This window comes from Erigeron canadensis, chromosome 1 (assembly GCF_010389155.1).
Source record: "Erigeron canadensis isolate Cc75 chromosome 1, C_canadensis_v1, whole genome shotgun sequence".
Lineage (NCBI taxonomy): Eukaryota > Viridiplantae > Streptophyta > Magnoliopsida > Asterales > Asteraceae > Erigeron > Erigeron canadensis.
Genome location: NC_057761.1, coordinates 40,132,305 through 40,157,654, shown reverse-complemented (window position 1 = coordinate 40,157,654; position 25,350 = coordinate 40,132,305). Strand labels below are relative to the sequence as shown.

Genomic DNA, 25,350 nt, shown 5'->3' with positions numbered 1-25,350 from the left:
ACTTCTTTTTCATTCTCACAGCACATTTCGTGGATTTTACAACCCACTTTTCTAAATGTTGACCCAGGTAAATGTCGCAAATTATATGCTGTATGAATTTGCTTCTAAAAAATCTTCTATTGTTAAGATGGCATGGCATCACTGCACTCATCTGTGTCACTTTGTATAGTTAATAGCGACGATAAGACATAATGGAGAAAACGGATAAGCTCATTCCACGTATTGGGATCTTTTTGCAGATGGTTTTGATACCAAAAAGACAAACATAGATGAACACTTATCCAACAGAAAAATTACAAATCCAGAACAACAGAAGGTGTATGAGTTAGCTTCTTCATCATGCTATAACATTTGTATAATTTTCTGTAATCAGCCATTCCTCCAGGGGGAAAAAAACACTAGGCTAACCTGAACTAAACTCTTCCTAAACCAACCAATAAAATCCAACCAACAAGAAATGTATAGAAACTACTTTTATTTTGAACAAAAAGGACAAAACTATGAGAAGTAAATGGTGTCACCTACAATTATTCATCATCATCATCATCATCATCAAATTGCTTCCATTGACATTATTATAACATCCATCACATGAGATCATTCTCAAAGCGTTCTTGTAGCATGATTAGATCTCATATTGGATGTCTTAACGTCGTTGATATCATTTGATGTCACTTCTCGAGGTGGTTTCATCTGACCGTTATCTGGTTTTTTAGGGGTGTTGTGCGGAGGTAAAACATGCTGCAAGAATCTATTAATCATCTCATAACTTGTAAAAGTAATGACGGCAGATGGTGTAGTTCTCAAGAGATTAGTTCCACAACCCCTATAGAAACCAGCCACCCCATCTTTCCGGAAAACTTTCTTTACACAATCAATAACACCGGCATAATGCGTTTCAGGGTTTTTCACATGCCCTTGTTCTTGAAGTCTTGAGCGAATCACCTACCAGACCCACATGGTAATCAGAATTATATATTGATATAACTAGCTGCAGAAGAATGTGTGTACAAAAGACTATGCACTATACCATCCACTTTTAAAGAACCAATATAGGCAATGTCCATCATTTTAACCATTTAACACAAAATATTTCCCAGTTAATAGCAAAATGTGCAACTGGTAACCATAATGCAGCAATATACTTTACCATTTAAATCCTTTATGCAACAAACAATATACTCCAGTAAGAAATGGTGTGTTTGTGCATTAAATGGTTAAGAAGAGCATGATGCATATACCACTAAGAAGCATAAATAAATTTCATTTTCTTGCACTGTTCCCAATTTAAAATCAGATCTGTTTATCTAAACCTTAAAAACTGATTAATGTACTATAACCAGATTTGGAAGGCAAATCAAAAGACCCCCAAAGCATTTTAAATGGATGAGATTAGTGAAGTCACCTCGTGCGGGTATGTCGATAATGAAGCAAGGACTTTAGACATTGAGGAGGCAATTGCAAGTTTCCCGGGACTTAAATCGTTAGTACTTGTATGATCTGACCACTTGAAGTAGACATGATCAGCAATTCAGCATTATTTAAACATTCAGATAACTGGATAAAAGATGTACAAAATTCAATGCATGATGCACAATAAGTATTACCCCTGTCAGCCAAGTAATTTTTAATCTTCTCATAGGCAGGAAACTGTATAGCAACATGACTAATTCCAGCAAGAGAAGGTAGGAGTCCACTGTTATTGAGTAACGCAAGTCAGTCAAACAGCTGAAACAAAGGTTATGGGAATGATTACATCTTAAGAAGCATACCTGTACAACCCTCTATAGCCTTCCTCTCGAATGATACGCCTCAACGCCGAAGATATGCTTGTATAAGGTATCACACCCTCTCTCATTCCTTGTGTCTAAACGGAAGACAATTATATGCATTGGCTATTCATATAAATTACACACTTATGTATCATTCAAAATTTAAACCTAACGTTTTTAAACTTTAATAAGTTGTCATCTATGAAAATTATTTGGTTAGGTTATGCATAGTCAAACAATTTGTAATGGTTAATACGAGTATTTAATAGCCTTAGGTCCCTCACTGTCTTCATATAAATGAGAATTACAATAGCAAATCTGTTTTTGTTTCCTTTGACAGCACATACAAGAAATATAATTCGATAACAAACAAGTTAAAAGAACAAGAAGTGGAGTTAAAGGTGTAGTTGGGTCTATCGTGCATTCAAATGCTTATAATGCCCTAGATGTATTAATCAAAAAATGGAGTTAAGGGTGCAGTTAGGTCTACCAACCCGATTCGACTTGGCAGTTGGCATATACCTAAAGATTGCCTGTCTTCAACCAAACCATTATCGAACCCACCCGACCAGCAACCCATAATAGCCACCTCACATAACTAGATTGATAGACATGTTAAAGGAGGAGACCAAGGACAAAAAAAATTACTTGCAGCCTTGTCTTAACAACCCACAACGGATTTGTGGTAATTGCAGTGGCGGCTCCCGCACCAGAAGCAGCTATCATGTTTGCCCCAAAAGAAAGATGTCCACTTTTGTCTACTGCAGATTTTAACAAAACCAATATACAAGTTACTTGATTTAAATTACAGCATTAATGCATCATCTAACGAACAAGTAAACAAATATATGGCCAGTAACCAACCATGTGAATCAAGAAGCTCTTTGAGTTCCCCGTAAACGGCGAAATAAACCTGCACGCGAAAAGTGTTTATAATAAGATACTTGGGAACGAACTAGCTAACAACAAGGAAGTAGAATTTGTTCAAATAAAAAGAAAGGTTTTGAAATTCTAAAAGTTATAGATCCACCATCTTCAGAAACATAGCATGATTTTGACATATAGATACATTTAAGAGAAAAAATATTACTTTGGTTAAGTGACACTCACCGCCCAGTTTGGAAGTAGTGCAGCTACTGTCGGTGAAAGACCCCGATATAATCCCCTCGGCCCCTCCTTTTTAATAATGGTTTGTAGGCTTGTGACAATGACGCTACCTGATCAATGTCAACAAGCAATGAGAAACATGTCTAACGTGGAAAACTGTATTGTGTTTAAGTATGAATTGTTGAAATTTTCTCCATTAGGGGATAGCCAGAATCCTCTCTGAGAGTAGATAGAAGATTGAACTCTTCACAAAGATTACTGTCTATTATAGAGGTGGGAAATTGGGTGGGTCAGGAGGGTTGGGTAACGGCTCACAATGTATTCGGACTAAACGGATAAGCTTTAAGTACAAACAAAATAGGTAGTATATCCGGTTAGCTTGCCCTATCAACACATTTTTATACATTTCTTTGGATATAATGATTTCGGGAGGCTGTAACCACTTAATTGTACTTCATGCCGCTTTCAACCTGTTTGATCAGAATTTAAAGCTAGTTTTTCTACATTAACCAATTGACCCGTTTAAAACAGATTACAAAATGGGTTGACATTGCCACCTCTACTGTCTATACTTAGCAGAAAGTAAAGTTGCAAATTTTAAGGAACAAACTTAATTGTTTGTGTATTTTCTCAAAACAAAGTGTTTGGCAATTAAAAAAAAGCTAACTTTTATTAATTCCCACCAAGACATTCATTTATATCGTTATCTTTCATTCTTCATTTAGTGCATCTCTTCTTCATTTTAGGACCCACGATCAAACATTCTTTTCTTCTCACACGTATAGATAGGCCCCGAATGGCGCAAATGTTTGATAAACAAGTTAAATGTAGTTGAATTTCTGCATATCACAGATGGCTTGGAAGTCAACTTAACGCTTCTACCCCTCTATTACCTAAGCCTCATATAAAAGTACATAAAAATCTAGATTTTATGCATCCTAATTACAACAATCTTGTACAATATAAACCGCGTATTAATGATTCGCGAATTTCAACTGAGGAATCCACTCAAAATAATCTGACCATTCTCAGCTTATACAAGAAATTCAGAAATTTATGCTACTCTTTGTACATATGAACATGTTCATTGGTTATATGCCCGCACCACTCAATAACGACATAATAATTAGGCACTGTTGCAATGATTATGCTACAAACCAGATTGAAATAATGTTAAAATGAACATACTAACTCTCATAGATAGCGGTTTGCTTTCAAGAGGTAAACTAACACTCCTAAGAGGATCACCCATTATATTATAGAACAACGACAATCAGCATCCCAAAAACTTTTGGCTTGTGCAATGATATACAGAAACTACCCTTCCCAGACAAACTTGGTTTGATAGATCATAAATGTGCAAAAGAGAAAATCTGGAATCAAAGTTTGACAAAAAAAAAAAAGAAAAAAAAAAGAAACAGCAGCAATTATCATGGGACATCTAGAGAAAGATATGGAACTCGGGGATGGCGGGAGTATCACTTATCAAACTTGAAAAATATATGATCATATGGAAATGATTGCCACCAAGTCTAATGATATTCATACGAATCTTCAATCAAATATATCAAAAGAGCTAGTCTTTAAACATCTACCTTACTATGGTCGGTATTCATCTAAATTCTATAGATACACCCTTGAATCACAAGAGTGTTGTTAAACCTTGCAGAAACACAAATTCATTCTGTAGCCCAATACAAATATTTAGCATTGTTTGCAATCAATATAGTTAAAGCATTGTCTATCACAAGTTAATAACGCGCATACAATTAATAACATAAACAAAACATAACAGAGTTGAAACTACCTTTATTTCTTGGTCCCTCAGGGAGGCCATAAACCTGCAACCTCGTCTTAATCACATCTAGCGGGCTCATAATTGTTGCGGCAATAGCACCTATACACAAATGCACTAATCATTATACATAACCCTAATATCCAAAACCAAAATAAATAAAAAACAATAATTTTCTGCCCTGCAAATTTCAATCCTAACTGCCCGATAAAGGTCCAATTACGGCATTGCTAACAACGCGCTTAGATGGTGATCCTATTTCACACAAGTCTAGCCAGGATTCAAACTATCACTCTTAAAAAGAATGTAATTTTACTAATCAAATCTAAACCCTTTTATAATTGGATTCTAAAGATAACATCTTTCATAAACTACATTAATTCAACAATGCCGAAATTCAAGTTTTAAATTTTTTGTTTTTAACAAGTAAAACCAAGAAACTACAAAACCCAAAAATAGTAAAAAGTTCAGAATCAAATAATGAATAAGATCCTAAATTTATATAAAAGGATACATATATATATAATCATACCTGCAGAAGCACCAGAAACGGCGTCGTACATGACATCCCTACCATTCCTTGGCTCCCCAACCGTCATACTCCAAAACCCCCCCAAAAAATCAAAAAGATAATAATAATAAAAAAAAAAAAAAAACCTTTTAAAACCCAGAAGAAAATACAATTGGGGTTTTGAGATTAATGGATACCCAGATGAAATTAAGCCCTAAATCTTGAAAAAGTTCAAATCTTTATGGATTTTTATAGTTATGGCAAAAGAATATAATGGAACGTATTTGACGCTTTCTTTATGTTGAACAAAGAATTTTAGCAAATGAAGATTTTGAAGACGTATTTTGGGGGTTATTAATTTTAGTGTTTGCTTTCACTATCGATTGATCTGTAATTAGAAAGTTGTGATTTTTTATTTGTGTCCAAATGTGTTACAAATTTTGGGTTTTTGAGTAATCTCCTGAAATATTAATACACCCTTTTGGAGATTATTTAAGTTTTATTCCCAAATACAACAGATCCAATTGTGTGGTCCAGATTAAAGAATATGTGAATTTTTATGGAACAACAACTCAACAAGTACTCAAGTAGGCAAGTGCTTAACCTTTGGGTGTTGGACTTTTTAGTTGGATTTTTTGGAAAAAATATTTGTCATTGCTTATTTTTATTTTTTTTTGTTTATAAAGACATGAAATTAGCATTAGAGCACGAAAATAAGCGAATTCCAAACCCTCAAATATGAGAAGTGCAAGATAAAAGTCGCTTATGTGTATGTGTATATGTATCGAAGTGATATTTATGTGGCAAATTGTTTATTTGTGTCAACACAATATTCCCGTAATAAGATGATAGTGGATACACTGGTGGTGTGATAGTGGCGGCTTCGGCCAATGATGTAAGGAATTGATCTAAATGGGTAGTGAAGATATTTTGGAAGATAAGAAAGTGATTGTGTAAGTTACTTCATTAAGGGTAGAATCGTCATTCACAACTAACTTTAATGATACTTTGTTCAATTCGCAACTAACTTTTTTCTTACTCTTTTCAAAAATGACGGTTGGATATTTTTATATAGTACTCGTAGTAAATATATGTTGTGTAATAAGCTGAGATTGCTTCTGAATATCTTGAATCTTATTAGGTAAATATCGGACTTAAAAGAGAAAAATTAGAGACGAGGTCATCGCAATATAACAAGTCGCGAAGCGAAATGAGTCGTCTCAGAACTAAATTAGTCCCGATCACCATCAGACATTCCAATCACAAAATAATAAGTTTTGCCGCATTGTGCATCCACATGCTAGTATTTTACTATTAAAAAGTGTTCAAACAAAGATTTTTTTTGTCTTTGATCAGGATAAACAATGCATTATACAGTCATCTACATACCAAAGTATGACTTATGACTAATTATGAGGTGGTCTATTGTCACTTTTGCTGCAACTTTTATATATGGTAACAACAAACAACCAACCATGGTGACTAGCCCATAGTCCAAGTCATGAACACACTATCCTCGATATGGGAAGTGATATCCGTATCATAATATATGATAAATCTACCACATGTAAATATTACTAGCTTGTATTGTATGTTGTAAAACTTGTACATTGTGGTAAGATAATTAAAAAGAGTGGTACTATTATCATTTCCCCTTCGATATTTATAAATCTATAAACCATTATAAAGGGTATTGAGATTAAGTTTTAAACATTTTTTTTTCCATAATACCCTCCTTAATTATATTGTATTTACTAAATGTTGAAATTACCCCTATCAAAATTTAAACCCACAAAAAAGAAACCCATATCAAAAAAAGAAAAAGAAAACAATATCACTTTTTCTAGTCAATCTCATGTCGCAACCCTTGTCATCAATTCATCACCATCAACAACTAAATCACAACCCCTCTCTCTCGCCGGATTCATCGCCCCCAACCACCGCCGCTGGATTCCTCACCATCAACAATGTTTTTCTAATATTGACAGTTGTCTTCTAGCCGCCGCAACACGCGGACATCATGCTAGTATATCTCTAACTCAACCAAATCGAGTCAACGTTCAGTCAGTATAAATCATTATAAACAAACAGGAGTTCTCATTTTTCTCAAGATACAGGGTAAAATAATCAAACTAAAACAAAGTATACAATTTTGTTTTTTTCTCGTAAAAATGACTCTGTACGTATTAAGTATCATATACAAAATGGAAAAATGATTTGCACTACTAACAACATGATATAAACCAGCTAGCTAGCCAAGTTACTGCAGGTTGAATATCTATTGCCAATAGCAAAATCATTCCCCCATACAAAATTATATCTACACTAAACACAAATCTGTATATGTAAAATGTAATCAAATAAAGAATCGATTAAAAAATGTTGTTTATGAGGCCTATGCGTCGAACTGCATAAGTTTCGGTGCAAGTCTCAATAATCTGTCCAAGGCATGAGAAGTGAACTTTCTTGCAAACAAGTGACATGTTTGGTTTTTCCTCCCATTATACTCGCAATGGTTGTCACTTCTTAGTTTCTCCAAAAATTGTATTGTCACGTCGTTCCTTGTATACCGTGCAGGGTGAGGCCCACCTCTTGACCAGTCAACGAAAGTCAATGTCCGTCTTGAGTTCCTCGCTCCATATTTCTTGGTGGCGAACGTAGGTAAGTAATGCTCGTCTGCATAACATGAACCATTGCAATAGTTTTGGAAAACTGAGAAATATGTCGTGTCAGAAATTACTTCCAAGGCTAAATGTCTGTCCATCTCAAACCATTGAGATCCTTTTCTCCATTCATGGAGCTTGATAATGGGGTACATTTTCCGACTATAGCGCCCTCGGCCAACAGGGCCCATTAAGTCATACGACTCCACAAAGTTTTGGTTTGAGTTGATTAGGTAATTGTAAATTGTCTTGAAATTGAATAAGGGGATACACGATTCGGAAAGGAGAACAAATCGTTCGTTGGAGAAGTCAAGAAGAGCATTGGCTAGCAAACGTCGTTCAGCCTCAATCATGTTAACCTTTCCCCATTGCACTCTCTGAAAATGCACAAAAACAAGTGTAGGTGAATATATAATAGTTTCTGAGTAAAATCAGAGGATAATGTTGATATCTCAAAATCCATAGCATTTAACTATTTTAACATACAGATAACTCAACTTAATTAATTAGCATACAATTTACATTAAATTAGTACTTAAAACACTTACTAAAACAGTTTACAAAATATTGATGCATATGATATGTAAACGGATGAGGTTTTCCTTACTCAGGTTATCCAACGAGTCATCTTTTCTGATATGTATATGGCCTACAGGCCTAGGCCCTAATTGGGGTAATTTATAGTCATTTCTAAACTTTCCTCAGGGGTCACTCCCAAAATTATACCACTTAAACAGGATTCCTAAGATCTTTTGAAAAAAATATCTCAGATGTTAGCCGCTAGACTACCGTAAAAATAGTTATTGATGCATATGAAGTCTTCAAACATATTTACGAATGTATAAATATTCTCAAACACTTGCCTATTCCAATCTTAGATTGCTTACGGGACAGGGAAAGGAATGAATTGTGCACCATTGTCCTTGTCTATTATATTCATTTACTTTTGTTACACTTTTGTCTAATAATTATGCAACAATTATGTTTATACATAACATATACATTAAACTATCACCCTAGATTTGATCATTTGATCATGATTCATGACTCATAAATTAAGAAAGCGAAATGGCAATGAAATGGGCTCTAACTCAACCTACTCTTTTTTCCATCTTTACGACACAAATAATTGAAGCCCAATTCAAGACCTACCCAATTATTTTCAGTTGTATATAGTTCCCACACGTATATTAAATTGTAGATATGTTATGTCCCACGACCTTAAATTCCGATGATAAAAACACATGCTTGGTTGGGGATTTAAGAAGCCAAATCTACAATTCTACATATATACTTCTTATATATAGTAGTAACTTAAGGCGGGTAACAAGTTAAATCATATAGTACCTCCATCTGGGCAGAGCAGATGATACCGTTAATCGAGCCAAACTTCTTCAACATATAACTGACACGCTTTCAAAATTTTGAATCGATTCAACTAAGCCTAGCTTGGTTTGATCGTGTATCCAAATATGTCCAATGACCTATGAAACAGGTTGAATTCTAAAGTCTTCCATTGTAGAGCATGGTGTTTGGACTTCAAACGATAAAGTTACCACAAATTTGTTTGGACTTCAAACTTAAAATTGACAGCTTACTAGATAATTAAACTAAACTACTGGTCATGTGTTCCTAAATACAACAAGCAAACTATTTTATGGTATGATTGCAAACTAAAATAAAATACTCTTAAGATAGTTAACAATAAATGGACCAAAACAAATTACTAAAATTGAATAAAAGCTTAAGATAGTTAAGAATATTTATGTTGATATGATTAGTACAACTAAGTAAAGTTATGTGATGATGAATGAGCTTTTCAAATACGAGTACGTTTTTAGTCTTTTTCAAAAGAACATATATTTAAATAATTATAAAACGTTACGATACTTCTTTTCTTTTATTTGGATGATTCAAACACTTTACAAAATCTACGTGGCACGTAATGCAAAACAGTAAATTGGTGTCGGTTTATAACTTTAACTATTACTCTGTATTACATAATAATTAAATCTACCCCTTGATCATAATTTCCACAAAGACCGACTATAGTGGTCCACTTTAAATTATTTATATTGGTAGTACTTTACTAAACACCACAAGTACAACACATTAACCACGTTGTACAACAAGAAATGTTATATCTAGAAACAAATTATACACTTTCTATAATAAAAAAGAAAATGTGATATAAATCTTTGAGACAGCTTCATTTAAATGTATTAAAGCAATATAATTCTCAATACATTTATTATATGTATCAATTTTCCAATTTTAATGAAATATTGTACTTACTTACAACTTGTGATGTAACACTATTTTCGGTAATTTTCCATACATAAATATGGTAAAAAGTTGTAAATATATAATAGATTCTTTGAAAAATAATTACAAGACATATATAATACAAGGATACTCTGTACACATTTCACATATACTACGAGTACTAATCAGTACGAGTATATTTTTCCACTAATAGTAAATAAGACATATATCTTCTTACCTTGCTTGGGATTTTCCGGCCATGGAAAACGGAGTTTATTGGTTGTGTCCAGTTGGAAGACAAATCAGAGCTATGAACATAGATGGTGAATAGACCATTATGCCCTTTGAAAAACATGTCCCACAAAGGTGACAACAACACCGGTCCTCTAGTCAAAAACATAAATGCCACCTTTGGAATTCTTTTGAAAGGGTATTTTTGTACTTTTGGAACCATTGATGCTCTCCATATCAATTCTTGATCACTCATGTTATGCATCATGATTTTTGTTGGGTTTATAAAATCTTGTAAACCCATGTTATGTACCGGCGTCGGCCCGGTTGTTGTTGTGGTGGTAGAGAGTGAGAATTCATTGAACCGAAAGTTAAAGGAAATGTTTTTGAGTTGGAAAGTAAGAAGGATACCGAAACATGACCCGAATGCGAAGAGAAGAATTATTGATAAAAGATTTGATGGTTGTAATGGAGTATGGAAGATCTTTAATGGTGAAATGAGTGTGTTTTGATTGTTCTTCATTGTTTGAGAGACTCCAAAATTTTGGTAATTTGGAATGGTGATGGTGTATAGATATTATAATTTATGGAATTTGGGGGAAAGAGTGATAAAAGGGTCAACAATGGCATTAAGGGCGTCGACGTATATATACCTATGTTTTGGTTTTGATAGAAGGTTTGAGTTACTTGGTGTAGTTGATGGCTGCTAAAATAAAAACACAAACATTCTACCTTGATAGTCTACTCTATTTTGGTAATTTTGAGTAAATGATGATATGGTCCGTGGTCTTACTTCGAACTTTCAATGGTAGACTTTGTTTTTTTGAGTTGTTTAATATATCCCCCTTAACAATTTTTTTGTTCTCTAATAAGGTTTTCAATGTGAGCCATGAGCCAAATACAACACTACGGCACTACCATTACCATTTTCCAATAAGACACCGGAAGTACTAACTTAGAAACATCGAATCTCTATAAAAACTATATAAAGTGTGAGAATTTGGTTTTATCTTGATTGTTTTCTTAAGATGATTTGCTATATTGAATATATAAGCATTATTGTGTGATTACTTGCAAAAATTTTAGTGCTTGGTGATAATGAGAATTAAATAAACTTTTAGGCTTTAAGAATAATATTTTGTGTATTGGTTGTAGTGATTATAATTTATAAAGTTAAATGAGTTTTACATAAACTTTTAAGAAACAATGTGAATAACGATAGAATTAAACTGGTTAGTAGCCTAGTAGGACTAGTATATTGTTTGGGTAGATAAGTCTGCCTAATCGAGAAAAAATAAGGATGAGAAAATGTACGATTTTGAAAAATAGGTAAAAATGACAGATAACACCTTTACCTTAAGGACATTTTCATATGACTTTGGAATACAATTCTAAAACGTAGTTGAAGGGTCTTGAAGTACAGTTGTCATATTCAAATCCGAAATAACTGAAGTATAGAATGATACTATTCTTTTCTAATTGGGCAAGCGTTGGGATATACTTTGGCAACCCGAAGAAGACTGGAAAATAAGCTCCATAATTCATATAGTGATATAGTCTATATTTATGTATAATTGTGCCGAAATATAAGCTTATTATAAATATTAATTTAACAATTATAACCTTGTTCAGAAAAATTATAAATGATGCAAAGTCAAAGTTAGTGTAATATATTTTCCAGTTAATTTGATGTCTAATCTGTTATTAATCCGGTGTTAATACTTAATATATAGAAAACGTCATCAGGAAATATTGTCCCATATATACATATCAAGTACATCAGCTTCATTGGATGGATGGAACAATTCATGAATAGGTTCCGTATCTAATTCAGTTTCGAATCGAACATATTTATCAAGGATGATTGGTTATCTCAATCCGTTAACATGTATCTAAACTTAGGTTTGAAACCCTTCACATCTTATTATACATTTTGAAATGTATAATTTTAAGGTTGTGTTTATCATGATGTCCATGAATATATGACTCTCTTTTCTCACTATAATTTAGCAACAGATGAGAAGAAAGTTCATCCAAGAGTTTATTGCTAAATTGATGTTCCAATGTTTCATTTAAATAAGATTTATACTAAATCTTAGTTACTATGAACTACAAATTTTAGGCATTTCATCATGGTTGTGCATATATGATATATTTACAAAATGTCAAAAACGAAAGTTGCTTATGTCCCGATAGACTTGTATAGAGGATGTATAATAAGTAGATTAATATTTAACTTTTAGAGTCCATAAATTTTGCATAAAGGATTATAGTTCTAAATTTGGATTTTTAGGTCGAACTGATATCTGTTATGGGCCACTTACATTATGGCCCAATAGACGTGGACAATGTTGTCTCGCTCAGTCGCTCATGGTTTACAAAAAATGTTAGTGGACTGGAAATAATAAATCAAAAACCGTAAAGCTTGCATTTTGAAATGGATTTTGATCTTAAATAAATTGAACTATCGCTAACTCGTTACTAATGGGCCCTGAAAAAATTTCCATGATTAGTTATCGTTATAAACCATTAGGATGTGAATGTTTATAGCATTGGCTCAAGAGTAAGAAAAGGTGAAAGGATTTAGGCCTCAAATTTTTAAAGACATTTTATTTGTAAAGCTATACATAAGATATATACATACGAGAATTAAAACAAAAAAGTTGAGGAAAATCAAAATCATAAATTTATGTGTTATATAATATGAAAACATTTTCAATTACATGTATATACATGTGAAAAAAAATCAAGTGGGAAGAAAATAATAGGGTGAAATTGTGAAAACATGTTAACATAAAAGCTAAACTAACAACGTTGCATAAAAGATAAAGGAACTCCCAAGTTTATCGATATAGAGTGGGTTATCATTTCAAACTAGTTTTAAAACTTTGATTAGTTTTTCAATAGGGACTCGCTTTAGGCTCCCGATTAGATTGAACCTCCTCTATGACTGATGGCTCAATTGCTTGCTTGCTCAATAGCCACTACAACGCAAGATACGTATCTATAACCCATATTAATTAGCGGGAGTTGATCATCTAAGAGTGTCCTAAAAGTCGCCCGATAAACATTTTAGCTTTGTATATATATCGTTAAAGTTGCCCTCCATCGTCAAAGGAGCCTTTTTTTTTTTATAAGATCTTAAGAACCCGATCCCATTCACATCACACATGATTCAAGAAGATGCTCCAACAACGAATATGCGAACTAACTTTTTCTTTTGATAATTATTCTTCTATTCACCATCACTTTGCCTTAACTAAATGCCATTTATATATAAACCATGCTTAAATCAATTGAGCATGCTTTCTTGGCCGTGATCAATATTCTATATATTAATTTATACAAACAAGTACACACACATACATGTATACATACATATTTTTTGTTTGTATGAGTGTGTATGCATCATTCTATTTAGCACCATTGATTTATTAATCTATCATTTTGATTTTGATGTTGGGTTGGGCGACTACTTTAAATGGTATTTATGCATATTAAAATGATTTTCGAGAAGATTGGATTTGCTTTATAAATGAAATTTTCGTAAAAGTGTGATAACATAATGAGTTCAAGAATATCTTATGACCAAAACTACCTTGGGGAGGTTGGTCATGATGGAGAGTGGTGTCTATAATTTATTGGAAAAATGTGTGGAGAGCATAAGCATTCCACATGCGAGAACCTTTTTTTAATTTTATATCTATAGTTTGGACTTTGGACTAGCTATCTATCCATGGGTTGATTTTTTTAATATATATATAATCAACTTTAGCTATTTGTATATTTAATTATTAATCACAAATCCTTGATGGAAGATGTTAATGGTAATAATGAAATTCAGATAATGTGTTATTATAAAAATTAATAATTTTCAAAGAAGTGTCAATCTCAGTTGATATTGTATATTGACAATCCTCACTTTAAACATATTTAAACATAGGAGATGATGATGCTTTTCAATACTTTATCTACATAAAGTGCCGTCACACAATTTCTCAATGCATATATGCACTAACACGCATACAGACACAGGGCTAGAATTTAACGTTGAAGGAAGCTCAATCGTTTATTTTTCTCAATCATTGTATATAATATAATAGACATAATCATTTAATAAAATATTACGAGTAATAAAATAAAGTTTTATACGATGTTTACTTCTATGGACCCAATGTAAAGGTTTACTTGCACCGTCATAGCTAAAAATTAAACATACATAGATTGGAGATGACTCAGTTCAAAAGACCTTTGTACTAGGCGGCAATAAGCTAGGTTTGCAATGAAAAACATGGACGGGTGGGGGGGCTAAACACCCGCCAGTCTCTTTACCGGCTCCGCCCTCCATAGATTATATTTCATATGCAAATCACTGCTCTTATATGCATCTTCATTTTCTGAATTCTACAAAAGCATGTGAAGTAGTCTGGTACCACCTTAGCGTTCAAAATAAGTATATTTTTTCAATGTTTTAAAAATTGTATTTTAATCATATCAGAGTGGTACTTAATACCGATACTATCAGTTTTACCGTGGTATTATCGATGTGGTAAATTTAATATATATATATATATATATACTAGGTTTCTTACCCGCACGTTGTGCAATTATTGAATTAATTTTTTAAAGTTTGTAATATTGATACTGATAACCAAAAAATTAGTTTAGTTAGCATAATTTTATTGTGTAGTTTATTCCACAATTGAAAATTATATAATGATATCTACTATAATTATGTTGAACCAAAGGGTAACTAATGAAAATATTATATTTAGAAGCAAGCTCTAATTATATAAGTAATTATACAATATGTAAAACCAGATTAGATGCCCATGGCTAATCAATTAAGAAAAGTGAGAGAAAAAATGTAACGCATGATGAACAATTACCTTTCATATTGTAAGGGAACAAAAAGAATTAATATCGACAAAATTGAGAGAAAAACTACTTAAACATTTTTTATGATGTATACGTATGAAAATAAAAATATAATTTTAATAATAATAGCATAATAATAACAATAATAATAGGGGGTTGGTGGTCCATTGGTAAGGTCTTTGACCTTGGGGGATCCACCTAGGTTCGCATCTCACTTCTCACATTTGTGGGGGTGGATTAATAATAGGGATTTTTTGAGAGTCCTGAGTTTCATCCCATGCATGCGTGTGATTTAGAAGTAGAAGCAGATTAGAATGTCGTTCCCAAAAAAATAAAAAATAATAATAATAACAACAACAATAACAACAACAACAACAACAATAATAATAATAATTAGTAAAAGAATGAAAATTTATAGACATTACGATTGAGCGACAGATGTGAAGAAGGAAAAGGACGTTTAACTCCAAAATAATATAATTACTAACAAACATATCATCTCGTAATCGTTTTATATCTCTACATATAGATAAATATGTATATGTATAAAAAAATGCAACATCAAAATTATTAGAAAACATAATTAAGAAAGATATTAAAAAGTAATTTCTATGTGAAGTTAGATATGTAAGCACACGTAAGCGAAATTGCGGTAGATGTTCTTATTTTTATAGTTTTGTAATATTATTTAACCAACAATTCATTTGTAATTATAGATATAAAAATAAATACTATTCTTTATGATTTTTTACGGTTAGTACGTAATTTAATATAAGATTAGATAATTTCTTTGATTTATTCTTAATATGTTGTTATACTTAATTGGGATTAAAATTTTGTTGCCAAATTTCTTAATCTAAATTTATTTATGTATGTATTATAAATGTTGTAAAAAAACATGGAGATGTCACGCGAGATAAAATTCTACATGGTGATGTCTTAAGATAGTTTAAAGTTGAGAATGACTTGAAAAAGCTATGATTTCTACTATTTTAATATTTATATATATATATATATAGGTTTTAGGTAAAATAAAATAAGTATTAAAGTATAACAAATAATATGTTTTCGTCACTATAAATAACCATGCATCATGAAAATCATCGTGCATCAATTGGTTCGTTAATCTTTGTGCATCAATTTAACCATTTTCTAAGGTTTAAGATCTTATCTTGTTTGTTTTTACTTCAATACTTGGTTTACAATACCCAACCCCTATATATATAATGTTTATTTAATAAAAATACTACAAAACTTTTTACAATTCAATGAAAATAGTTAAAATACAATTATGATTCATTAAAAAAATAATACGGAATATGTATTTCATAATAAAATATAAGTTTTAAAGTTCATAAACAACAAAAATAAACAATAAAATATCATAAGAGTATTAAAAAATATATTGGTCTTATCGAACTGATAATCCTAGACAAAATCGGCAGTAACAAATAATGAAAACACCAGACAAAAAACCAGGTCAAATATACTTGACAACCACCCGATACATACCGGTATTTAAAATATTGGATTTTTGCAAAGTAAAATAAACACCAATGCCTAGGTTTAAATTAGGGATAGAGTGTTTCACTAGTTAAGAAAGAAAGATTTTCATTTTATGGTCACCAAACAGTTTTTGTGACATTTTTAAGCGTAAAATTAAACTATAAAATAAGTTATATTAGTTTGAGATTGTCATTAACTTTTAAAGCAAATAAATACGTTAAAAGCATAAAGCTTTATACACATTAATTGCGGAGTTATCATGACCGCCACTACACCACGTACCTTCACTTAGATGTGAACAAAAACCGGTTTCTACCCGACCCAAAACCGAACCGGTTTTTGGTCAACGGAACCAAAAACAAGTTTGACCCAACCCGACCTGGTTTGAAACCGGTTTGGGGTCAAACTTTGACCAGTTATTGACCGGGTTTGACTCGGTTTCTTTGACCAAAAACCGAACCTGACCCGACCTCAACCCGGTCTGTAACCGAAAATAAAAACCGAAAACCTAAACCGGTTTGTAACCGCCGGGTTAGGTCAAACCCAAACCGGTTTGGGTAAAACCCGGTTATTGACCAATTTCAAGTTCAGGTTCGTTTTCGGGTTCGGGTTCCAACCCGATTTTTTTGTACACCTCTACCTTCACTAATGTATTTCACCTATTTGTTGAACCACTAGACCAAATACCTATCGGCTCCAATAGTCCATTACCGCCTAGCATTATTCTAGCAATTAGAAGGAAAAAATCCTCGAACTCAAATCTGTTGGTTAAGTTTAATTATTAATAAGTACTAAATCTTAGACTCCTATTCAACACTGGACACGGGGTTTATGATATTATTAATATTAGATCTTCATACATTTAAGTCATAAAAGCTTATAATTTAAAGATATACGGTTTTAAGTAATATATTTTGCAAGTTGTAGTGCAATAAGCATGGGTTCGTCACTGTCATTATTAGTCGAGACATATTGATGGAATTGTTGACGTACTCATTCCACAAGGCACATGATATAATAGTTTCTCTATTATAAAATATTTTGAAACCAGTTGTACTCATAATGTGACACTATTAAGTAAATATTTGTTAAACTAAATTGTATTTATATTAAATATTAAACTAAATGTTAATATTTTTAATTTATAAAAATCTAATCTAATATTTGTTAATAAGTCATTAGGTTTTGAAATAATTTTTTGAAGACACTATTTCATATGTTGAAATTTTTTAATTAATTAAATGATTGTAAATTTTATTAAACTCTCTTTATGGCTAAAAATAAATATAAATTAAGTATTTAGGGCTAAAAAAGTATAAATTATTGATGAAAAACAAAAAAGTGTAAATTAATGAGACTTTTTCTATAAATTAATACAAATACTAATATAATTATATATTTTGATAATGATTATTAAGATTTTTAATTTGTAGTAAATCTAAATAATGACATAAGCGAAAATCAATTTGATGAAATTGATCGATTTGGTTGGTTAATAAGTCATTAGTTTAACCGTCTTATAGTATATATAAGACTAACAATAAATATAAATTAAGTATCCAGGACTAAAAAGTGTAAATTGTTGATGGAAAACAAAAAAAAAAGTGTAAATTAATGAGACTTTTTTCACAAATTAATATATTAATACTAGAGGGGTGCCCGCGCAATGCGGCGGTGATAGCAATGTGGTGGTGTTGTCGGCGTCGAGTAGTGTAGGTGATTGATGTATATATAACTTGTGTAATGAGTGATAGTATAAGTATATTAAAAGATAAATAATATCTCTCTATATAACTAAGAGAGGATAGGTAAAATCCTAGGTGACATCTTTCTTTACATGACATATATGCATTTTGCTTAGTTATAATTTTTTTAATATTTAGTACTTTTTCATGTCATTTTTAGATTATTATTAAATTAAATTATTAAATTATCAAAATTTGAGATCTTATCTAAATACACTCAATAAGATAACATAGATATATATGTAGACAAGATAGTTAGGCCGCGTTTAGTTCACAAAATTTGATGGAATCTGATGGAATTGGAATTGAATATCATTCCTTAGTGTGTTTGGTTGGTTAAAGATGGAGGAATCACATTCCGTTGGAATGTTAACATTCCCTCATTTGATGAAATCTCCATTCCTTGGGGATGGGGGAAGGAATCTCATTCCGTCCCTCACTTGAATCTTCAAAAAATCAAAAACATTCCGTCAAATTCCATTCTTTCAGATTCCAAATCCTTTGAAAGATTCCATTCGTTCCAAAAACATTCCGCGAACTAAACGCGCCCTTAATGTATTCGATTTTCGTTCCTTGATAGTTAGCTTTAGTCATTAAAGTTTAACCTCACAAATATATGTATATTTAATTAATAGTATAAAGATTTATGTTAAAAGACATATTTCAGAACTCAAAATTTCATTATATATTTTTTAAACTTTTGATTATTTAATTTAGATTTTCAAATTTATTACTCATACTAACATACTAATACTTATTAATCTATCTATCAATCTATCTATAACTAAGAAAAAATATGTTAGGTTTTATGTGACTACCTCTAATTTTAACAAATCAAACATTTTGTATATTTGTCAAGTTTTTATGTTTTTCCATTTAATTTTAATATTAATATACATTTCAATTTATCAAATCTTAACGGTAATCATTGATAAGTTAACAATAATATGTTCTTGAGCTAATTGACATGAGGTATATGTAGTAGTAAATTTCAACATTTTGCTGAATTATAACAACCTCTTTTCATTTTTTACTTTTCTTTGAATATTTATAGATCATCGATAATGGATCGATTATGTTTTTTCACATAAAATATGCATACAACTATACAAGTCGGTTTTCTGAATTTCTTATTATGAGGTACAACTACAAGTCTACAAGTATATTGATCTATGACTCTATTAGGTGTATAATGTTATTGATGTATATATAAATAAATAAATAACACAAAAAATGAAGGAAAAAATAGGAGTCAAATCAAGTGGGCAATACTAATTGAAGGCTAAGTGGATTATGTTTGAATGATCAACCAAACTTGGTCAATATTGGTTATAACATGAAATAATGTGCCAAGACTTAAGACTTGAAAAGGCGACGATTTTATGGCAAGTGATACCAATAGAACTCCACTGCTCCTCGTAACTTTTCAATACGAAATTTCAGTCCTTTATTTATTTGGCATTTATAAGGAGGAAGGAGTGCTCCATTCCTTGGTTAATTTACCCAATTTTTCATCCAATCAAAACCCTCTAAGTCACAACTACCAAATTCTATTCAATTCTTACCTAAATCATTTGAAATGCATACCCAATTCATTAAACTTACCTAAATTTATTTTCTTTTTCATTTTTTTATCATACCAATAATTCCATTAAAATATAAATATAAAACATAAACATAATTCCATTAAAATAAAAAAACCACAATACATAAATAATACTAAAAACACATAAACCATAGATAATACTAAAAACACATAATAAAAACATTTCATAAACTACTAAAATAGATAACTAACACTCGGAATAGTCCGAGTCAACAGTGTTTTCGCCGTCGTTGCGGTGAATGTAACGGTAGGGCTCAGGAGAGCTGTCGACGGGTTGAGGAGAAACGTACTGACCACCACCCACACTGGCTTGCGAGAATACCCCCGGGTCAGAGTAGTAAGGTACTTCCTGACCACCACCCACACTGGATTGCGAGAATACCCCGTGATCTAGCGTTTGGGTCAACGTTGAAGAAGCGGCGCTTAGTTGAAAAATAACTTGATTCAGCCAGTCGATCTTCTAACGAAGATATACAAGATGCTCACTTTCGGCATTGTTAGGAGCATAACCCAGGGCAGTAAGTCGGTCGATTACGGCTTGGTAAGCCGTTTTGTTCTCAGAAACGGATGTAATCACGTTATTCGCATCAAAGAGGTGTTTGAAGTCGTAATTGAGGTGGGTTTGAATGGACATTTTACAATCACAAAGGTCCATTTTAGTAAGTAGTGTGTAGTGTGTGAAATGGAAATTGTTAGAAGAAAGATGGTAATAAGAAATATTGAAAGAGATGAAGAAAGATGGTAATAAGAAGATAAATTTTTGTTGTAGTGTGTGAAATAGGTAGGTGTTATATAAATAAAGGGGTAAATTTGTTTTATTTTTTATTTATAAACAACCTGGCTAACGTTCAAATCTAGGTGCCCCACTTGCTTTCCAACGTCTATCTCCCATACCCGCTCATCGGCTTCCAAGCTCAATCTTGTACCCGATTTACAGTACCCGAATGATATCCGATAGGATGAAACGGTGTTACCGATCGGGTTTGGGGAACCCGAACCCCTACCTGAGCCTCACTCCTTCCCCCCTAAGGGTGTTTCAGCCTTTTAGGTACTATTTGAGATTTGTATTTTAAAACAGATTGTGTTTTTAGTTAAAAGTTATATTTTTCTTTTTATACAAATATAAATAGTTATTTTTTTTGGTCAGACACTTTTTTCTAATTATTCATTTTAAAATTTGCAAACAACGTACACAATAAATTATATAATACACATTCCTAAATATATACTACCATTTATATGGTTTGGCCTACAAAAAAATACAAGAAATAATACACTCTCCATTTTAGTTTTTTACATTTGGTGTGACTTAAGAAATTGATCATAGAGTATATCTAGAGTGCCATCTAAATACATTCGGTAAGACTCCAAAGGATGTTTAGATATTTATGGGAAAACAATTAAACAAAGGGGAAACTCTATACATGATTACCATCATATATCCGACTTCTTATAACAAAATACAAACCGAAGACATTACTTCCCGATTTTCGTGTTCTTTGTGAAAAGATCAAAAGAATGTACCAATGAAAATTACTCGTGGTGAGGAGAACAAATACTTATTCTGGATATATGCTTTCTACTACGTAATTTAATTACACATAAAAAGAATAAGTCTATTCATTCAAATATTATTAGAGAACAAAATCCAACATATAGTGCAGCAAAATTAAAACAAAAATACTGTACGTTAACGAATAGTGTATCAAAAGTTGGGACCAAAGAATATTGTGCATGATTTCGTTATTAACAACGACCGATAATTTACACGTAAACCTGATTGATCAGTTGTGTAGTAGAAAATCTGTTTTGGCATCAAAACACACATTTAGTTATTTTATGATTTTGTCCATGTTCAATCTCTTTAACAATTTTAAAATTGTTATTTACTACTTTCCAAGCTCGAATTTTTGGTTACAAGTTCAATAACGCTCGTCTAATAGTTATACACCAAGTCGTCCCACATTGACATGCGATAAAAAAAATGTTGATAACATGTAACAAAATACATAGTTTAAAATGGATATATATTCATTGTTTTTTTCTACATAGATCTATGAATGGATAGTTTTAAATCAATACAACTAGCACAAAGACTAGTTAAATTACCAAATTGATTTTGTAAGTAACAACTGTTTGACATTAATACTCATGCAAATACAACACGAAATATTAGAAACTAACATAATAAAACCTACATATGTAAACGTAAGTACTAAACTGTTCTTTCCAATTGATTATTAGAGTATGTAACTAGTATTTTTACCTGTGCATTGCCCTGAGAGAAAAACAAAACTCTCATGACAAAAGTTAATATACATTAAACGGTAAAACAAAGATTTTGTGGCAAAAGTTAAGAAAATAAAAATTGTGGTCAAGAGTAAAAAAAATGAAAGAAAACTTTCAGACACTGAAAAAAAACAAAGTTATGTGAAAAAAATTACAAAAGTCAAGAAACTTAAACTTGAAAATAAAGCTTGTTAAAATTATGTGACAAAAATAAAAGGGAAAATGTAAAAAAAAAAAAAAAGTTTTCGTGCCGAAAGTTTAAAAAGTAAAAATGTGGTAAAAATAAAAAAAAAACTAAACTTTTGACGGGAAAAGGATAAAAACCAAAAGTTATGTGGCAGAAAGTAAAAAATAAGGCAAAACTTTAGTGGCAAAAGTTATAAAACTTAAAAAAGCAAACACCGTTAAATATCCTTTTGTAACTACCGCTAGCTAGCCAAACAACACTTAATGATCGTTAAAACCGTTGGTTATTTCTTTTTACGTAATGTAAATATTTCTCATAGGTAAAGAGAAAATGTTATGACTATGCATGCAATAGATAGTTGTACTATGTATGCTTAAAACACTTGTAAAAGCATATAACATTTTAGTATATATACTAGCATGACACACGCGCATTGCAACAAGAATACCATACGGGGTGCAAATGAAAGAAAGAGGGAGATATTGAAAAAGAATTGCGTGTGTGTGGCTGACTATAAATAAGAAGGGGAAGTTGTGGATGATGGTTTAGACATTTTACCATGTAATTTTAAACATGGAGGGCTAATGTATTTTAATATGTAATATACGTAGTGTTATATGTTATATTAATTTTAACGTTATTGTCTCTAACTCCGACTAAAACAATAGTCAATCTATTATAATATCTTAATCTATATTTATACGAGTACTATTTATATATAATATATTAAATTAAATAGTAAATTATATTAGCTAAGAATGTTGTGATCACAAGTCACAACTTTTGGGGTCAATTTAATTCGCGATGGTCAGTACATCTGTCTCTATGGTGGAGCAAAGTGAAAAGGAGGGATTATCCAGATTACTTTAAGATGTCAATTTACATGATAGGAAGGATAAATGGATGTGGGATGGTGGAAAAGATAAGGTGTTCACTGTGCGGGTGATGAAAGAGCTGCTGACCAGTAACATAGATTTCAATGAAAGGTATATTTTTGACTGGTGTAAATGGGTACCGAAAAAGTGTAATATCTTTGTTTGGAGGGCGGTCATAGAACGTATACCCACCATGACAGCTCTCCAAGTCCGTAACTGTAGGTTTGGTGACTCGAGTTGTGTGCTTTGTGGTGAAGATGATGAGATTGCCCAACATATTTTTGTGAATGTGGGGTCGCAGCAGAGGTTTGGCAAGCTGTGAAGGAGTGGTGTCGAACGACCCTTTTCATGGTGTTTGAGATCAGAGACCTTATCGAATTTCAAGAGCAACCGGGGAAGAACAAAGTTGAGACATTGGCTCTCAAAGGTATAATTTTCATCAGCTGCTGGTGTATCTGGAAGGCAAAGAACGAGAAGATTTTTGAGAACAAGCTATTAATGGGTCAAGTATTGTTCTCAATATTAAGTCCTTGAGTTTTTTGTGGTTCAAGAATAGATCTAAGTTTAATTCTATTTCTTGGAGGGATTGACATTTTTTCAAGTTGGTGTAAATTTGTATCTGTAATTCTTTGTCTCCGACGATTTGTTGGGACTTCGTTAATAAAAGTTACATTTCAAAAATAAAATTAATTCGCGATGGTCGTCACGTCAAATGACTTGTGGGTTGGTCTAAATTGAACTTGTGACACCATGGATAAGTCACGTGCCAGCTCATAATTGGCACACACTGCCTAACCTTTCCACGTGTTCCTGCCGTGTCTCAAATCCCCCTTGGACTATTCTCGTTCCAATTACTATTATACCCTTTAAGCATATTGTCTTTTTGCTTTTTTCTATAATCTGAATTTCCACTTTTAGCTTTTTAAGGTAAAAGGATTGTGGCATTGTGAGCGCCCACAGAACGTTTACGAAACTAAAAATACAAATGTCGACCCAGATTCTATCATATGTATTATCTTGATATTAAAAGTAATTTCACTGAAGGTTTATACGACAAGTTCAAGTCATGGTTTATTTTCTAGGTAAATTTGCTTCAACAACATTAAAGTTCAAGTCATGATGATATGACTAAAGATATTTTAAGCTTCTTCATTTGGTCATACTTTGAAGAGAAAACTAATATAAGTTCCTTAATTTGATTCAAATATTACAAGTGGTGAAGAGCAGAAAGAATGATTTGTTAGTAGCAGAGGCGGTACCATAAAAATAATCCAGAAGGGGCAAAATTAAAAAATCTGTGAATTATAAATATAAAAGGGGTCAAAAATGTTAAAAATATATAAAAAAAATTTTAAAATCGATGAAAAATTTGAAAATACATGATAAAATTTAAATTTTGAACGGGGCAAACATTTGCCCCATTTGCCCCCCCATGTGGTACCCCCTGGTTAGTAGGACTTTATTAGAAACTTTGGAGAACTTATTATAATTGCGGATATAGGATTTCTGAAAATCGGGAGCTTCAATTTTATTACTTTAAATTAGGTTAAAACTTAATATTTTAAGTTTGGATTTAGTGTAAAAACATAAAAGTTTACAAAGAAAAACTTGATTAAGGGTGAAATGGTGCTCATCCTACTAATTCTCTTCATCCGCCGATGATTTATTGGAATGGAAATGAAATTATACAAAAAGTAAGATTTATAAGAAACTAATGTGGCATATATGACTTAAAGGGGTCTTTGATAAGACTTAAAAAGAGTGAATTATATTGAATGACTAGCCTTGTACCCGTATGATGCGATGGGACATATGAAAAAAAATGTTGGTTAAGTAGTGGTACCGTGTTATTACATGAATGTATGATTCAACTCAAGTGTTTCTTAATCCGACTGAAAGTGCAAACCGTCGTTGTTGTTT

General features: G+C 31.8%; 2 protein-coding genes across 2 annotated transcripts; both read right to left on the bottom strand.

The window, feature by feature from the left end:
- Positions 1 to 243: 243 nt before the first annotated feature.
- LOC122606824 (nicotinamide adenine dinucleotide transporter 1, chloroplastic-like) lies at positions 244 to 5,478 on the bottom strand. The gene is made up of 9 exons (XM_043779696.1): positions 5,207 to 5,478; positions 4,687 to 4,776; positions 2,883 to 2,989; positions 2,637 to 2,685; positions 2,421 to 2,533; positions 1,773 to 1,867; positions 1,608 to 1,696; positions 1,406 to 1,500; positions 244 to 945 (listed from the first exon to the last, which is right to left on the bottom strand). The coding sequence occupies exons 1-9, from the start codon at positions 5,271 to 5,273 to the stop codon at positions 604 to 606; spliced, it is 1,047 nt and encodes a 348-aa protein (XP_043635631.1). The 5' UTR covers positions 5,274 to 5,478; the 3' UTR covers positions 244 to 603.
- A 1,959-nt stretch (positions 5,479 to 7,437) lies between these two features.
- Positions 7,438 to 11,063, bottom strand: LOC122584930 (glycosyltransferase BC10-like). The gene is made up of 2 exons (XM_043757011.1): positions 10,352 to 11,063; positions 7,438 to 8,225 (listed from the first exon to the last, which is right to left on the bottom strand). Exons 1-2 carry the CDS (start codon positions 10,865 to 10,867, stop codon positions 7,581 to 7,583), a joined length of 1,161 nt encoding a protein of 386 aa, XP_043612946.1. The 5' UTR covers positions 10,868 to 11,063; the 3' UTR covers positions 7,438 to 7,580.
- Between the last annotated feature and the right edge of the window lie 14,287 nt (positions 11,064 to 25,350).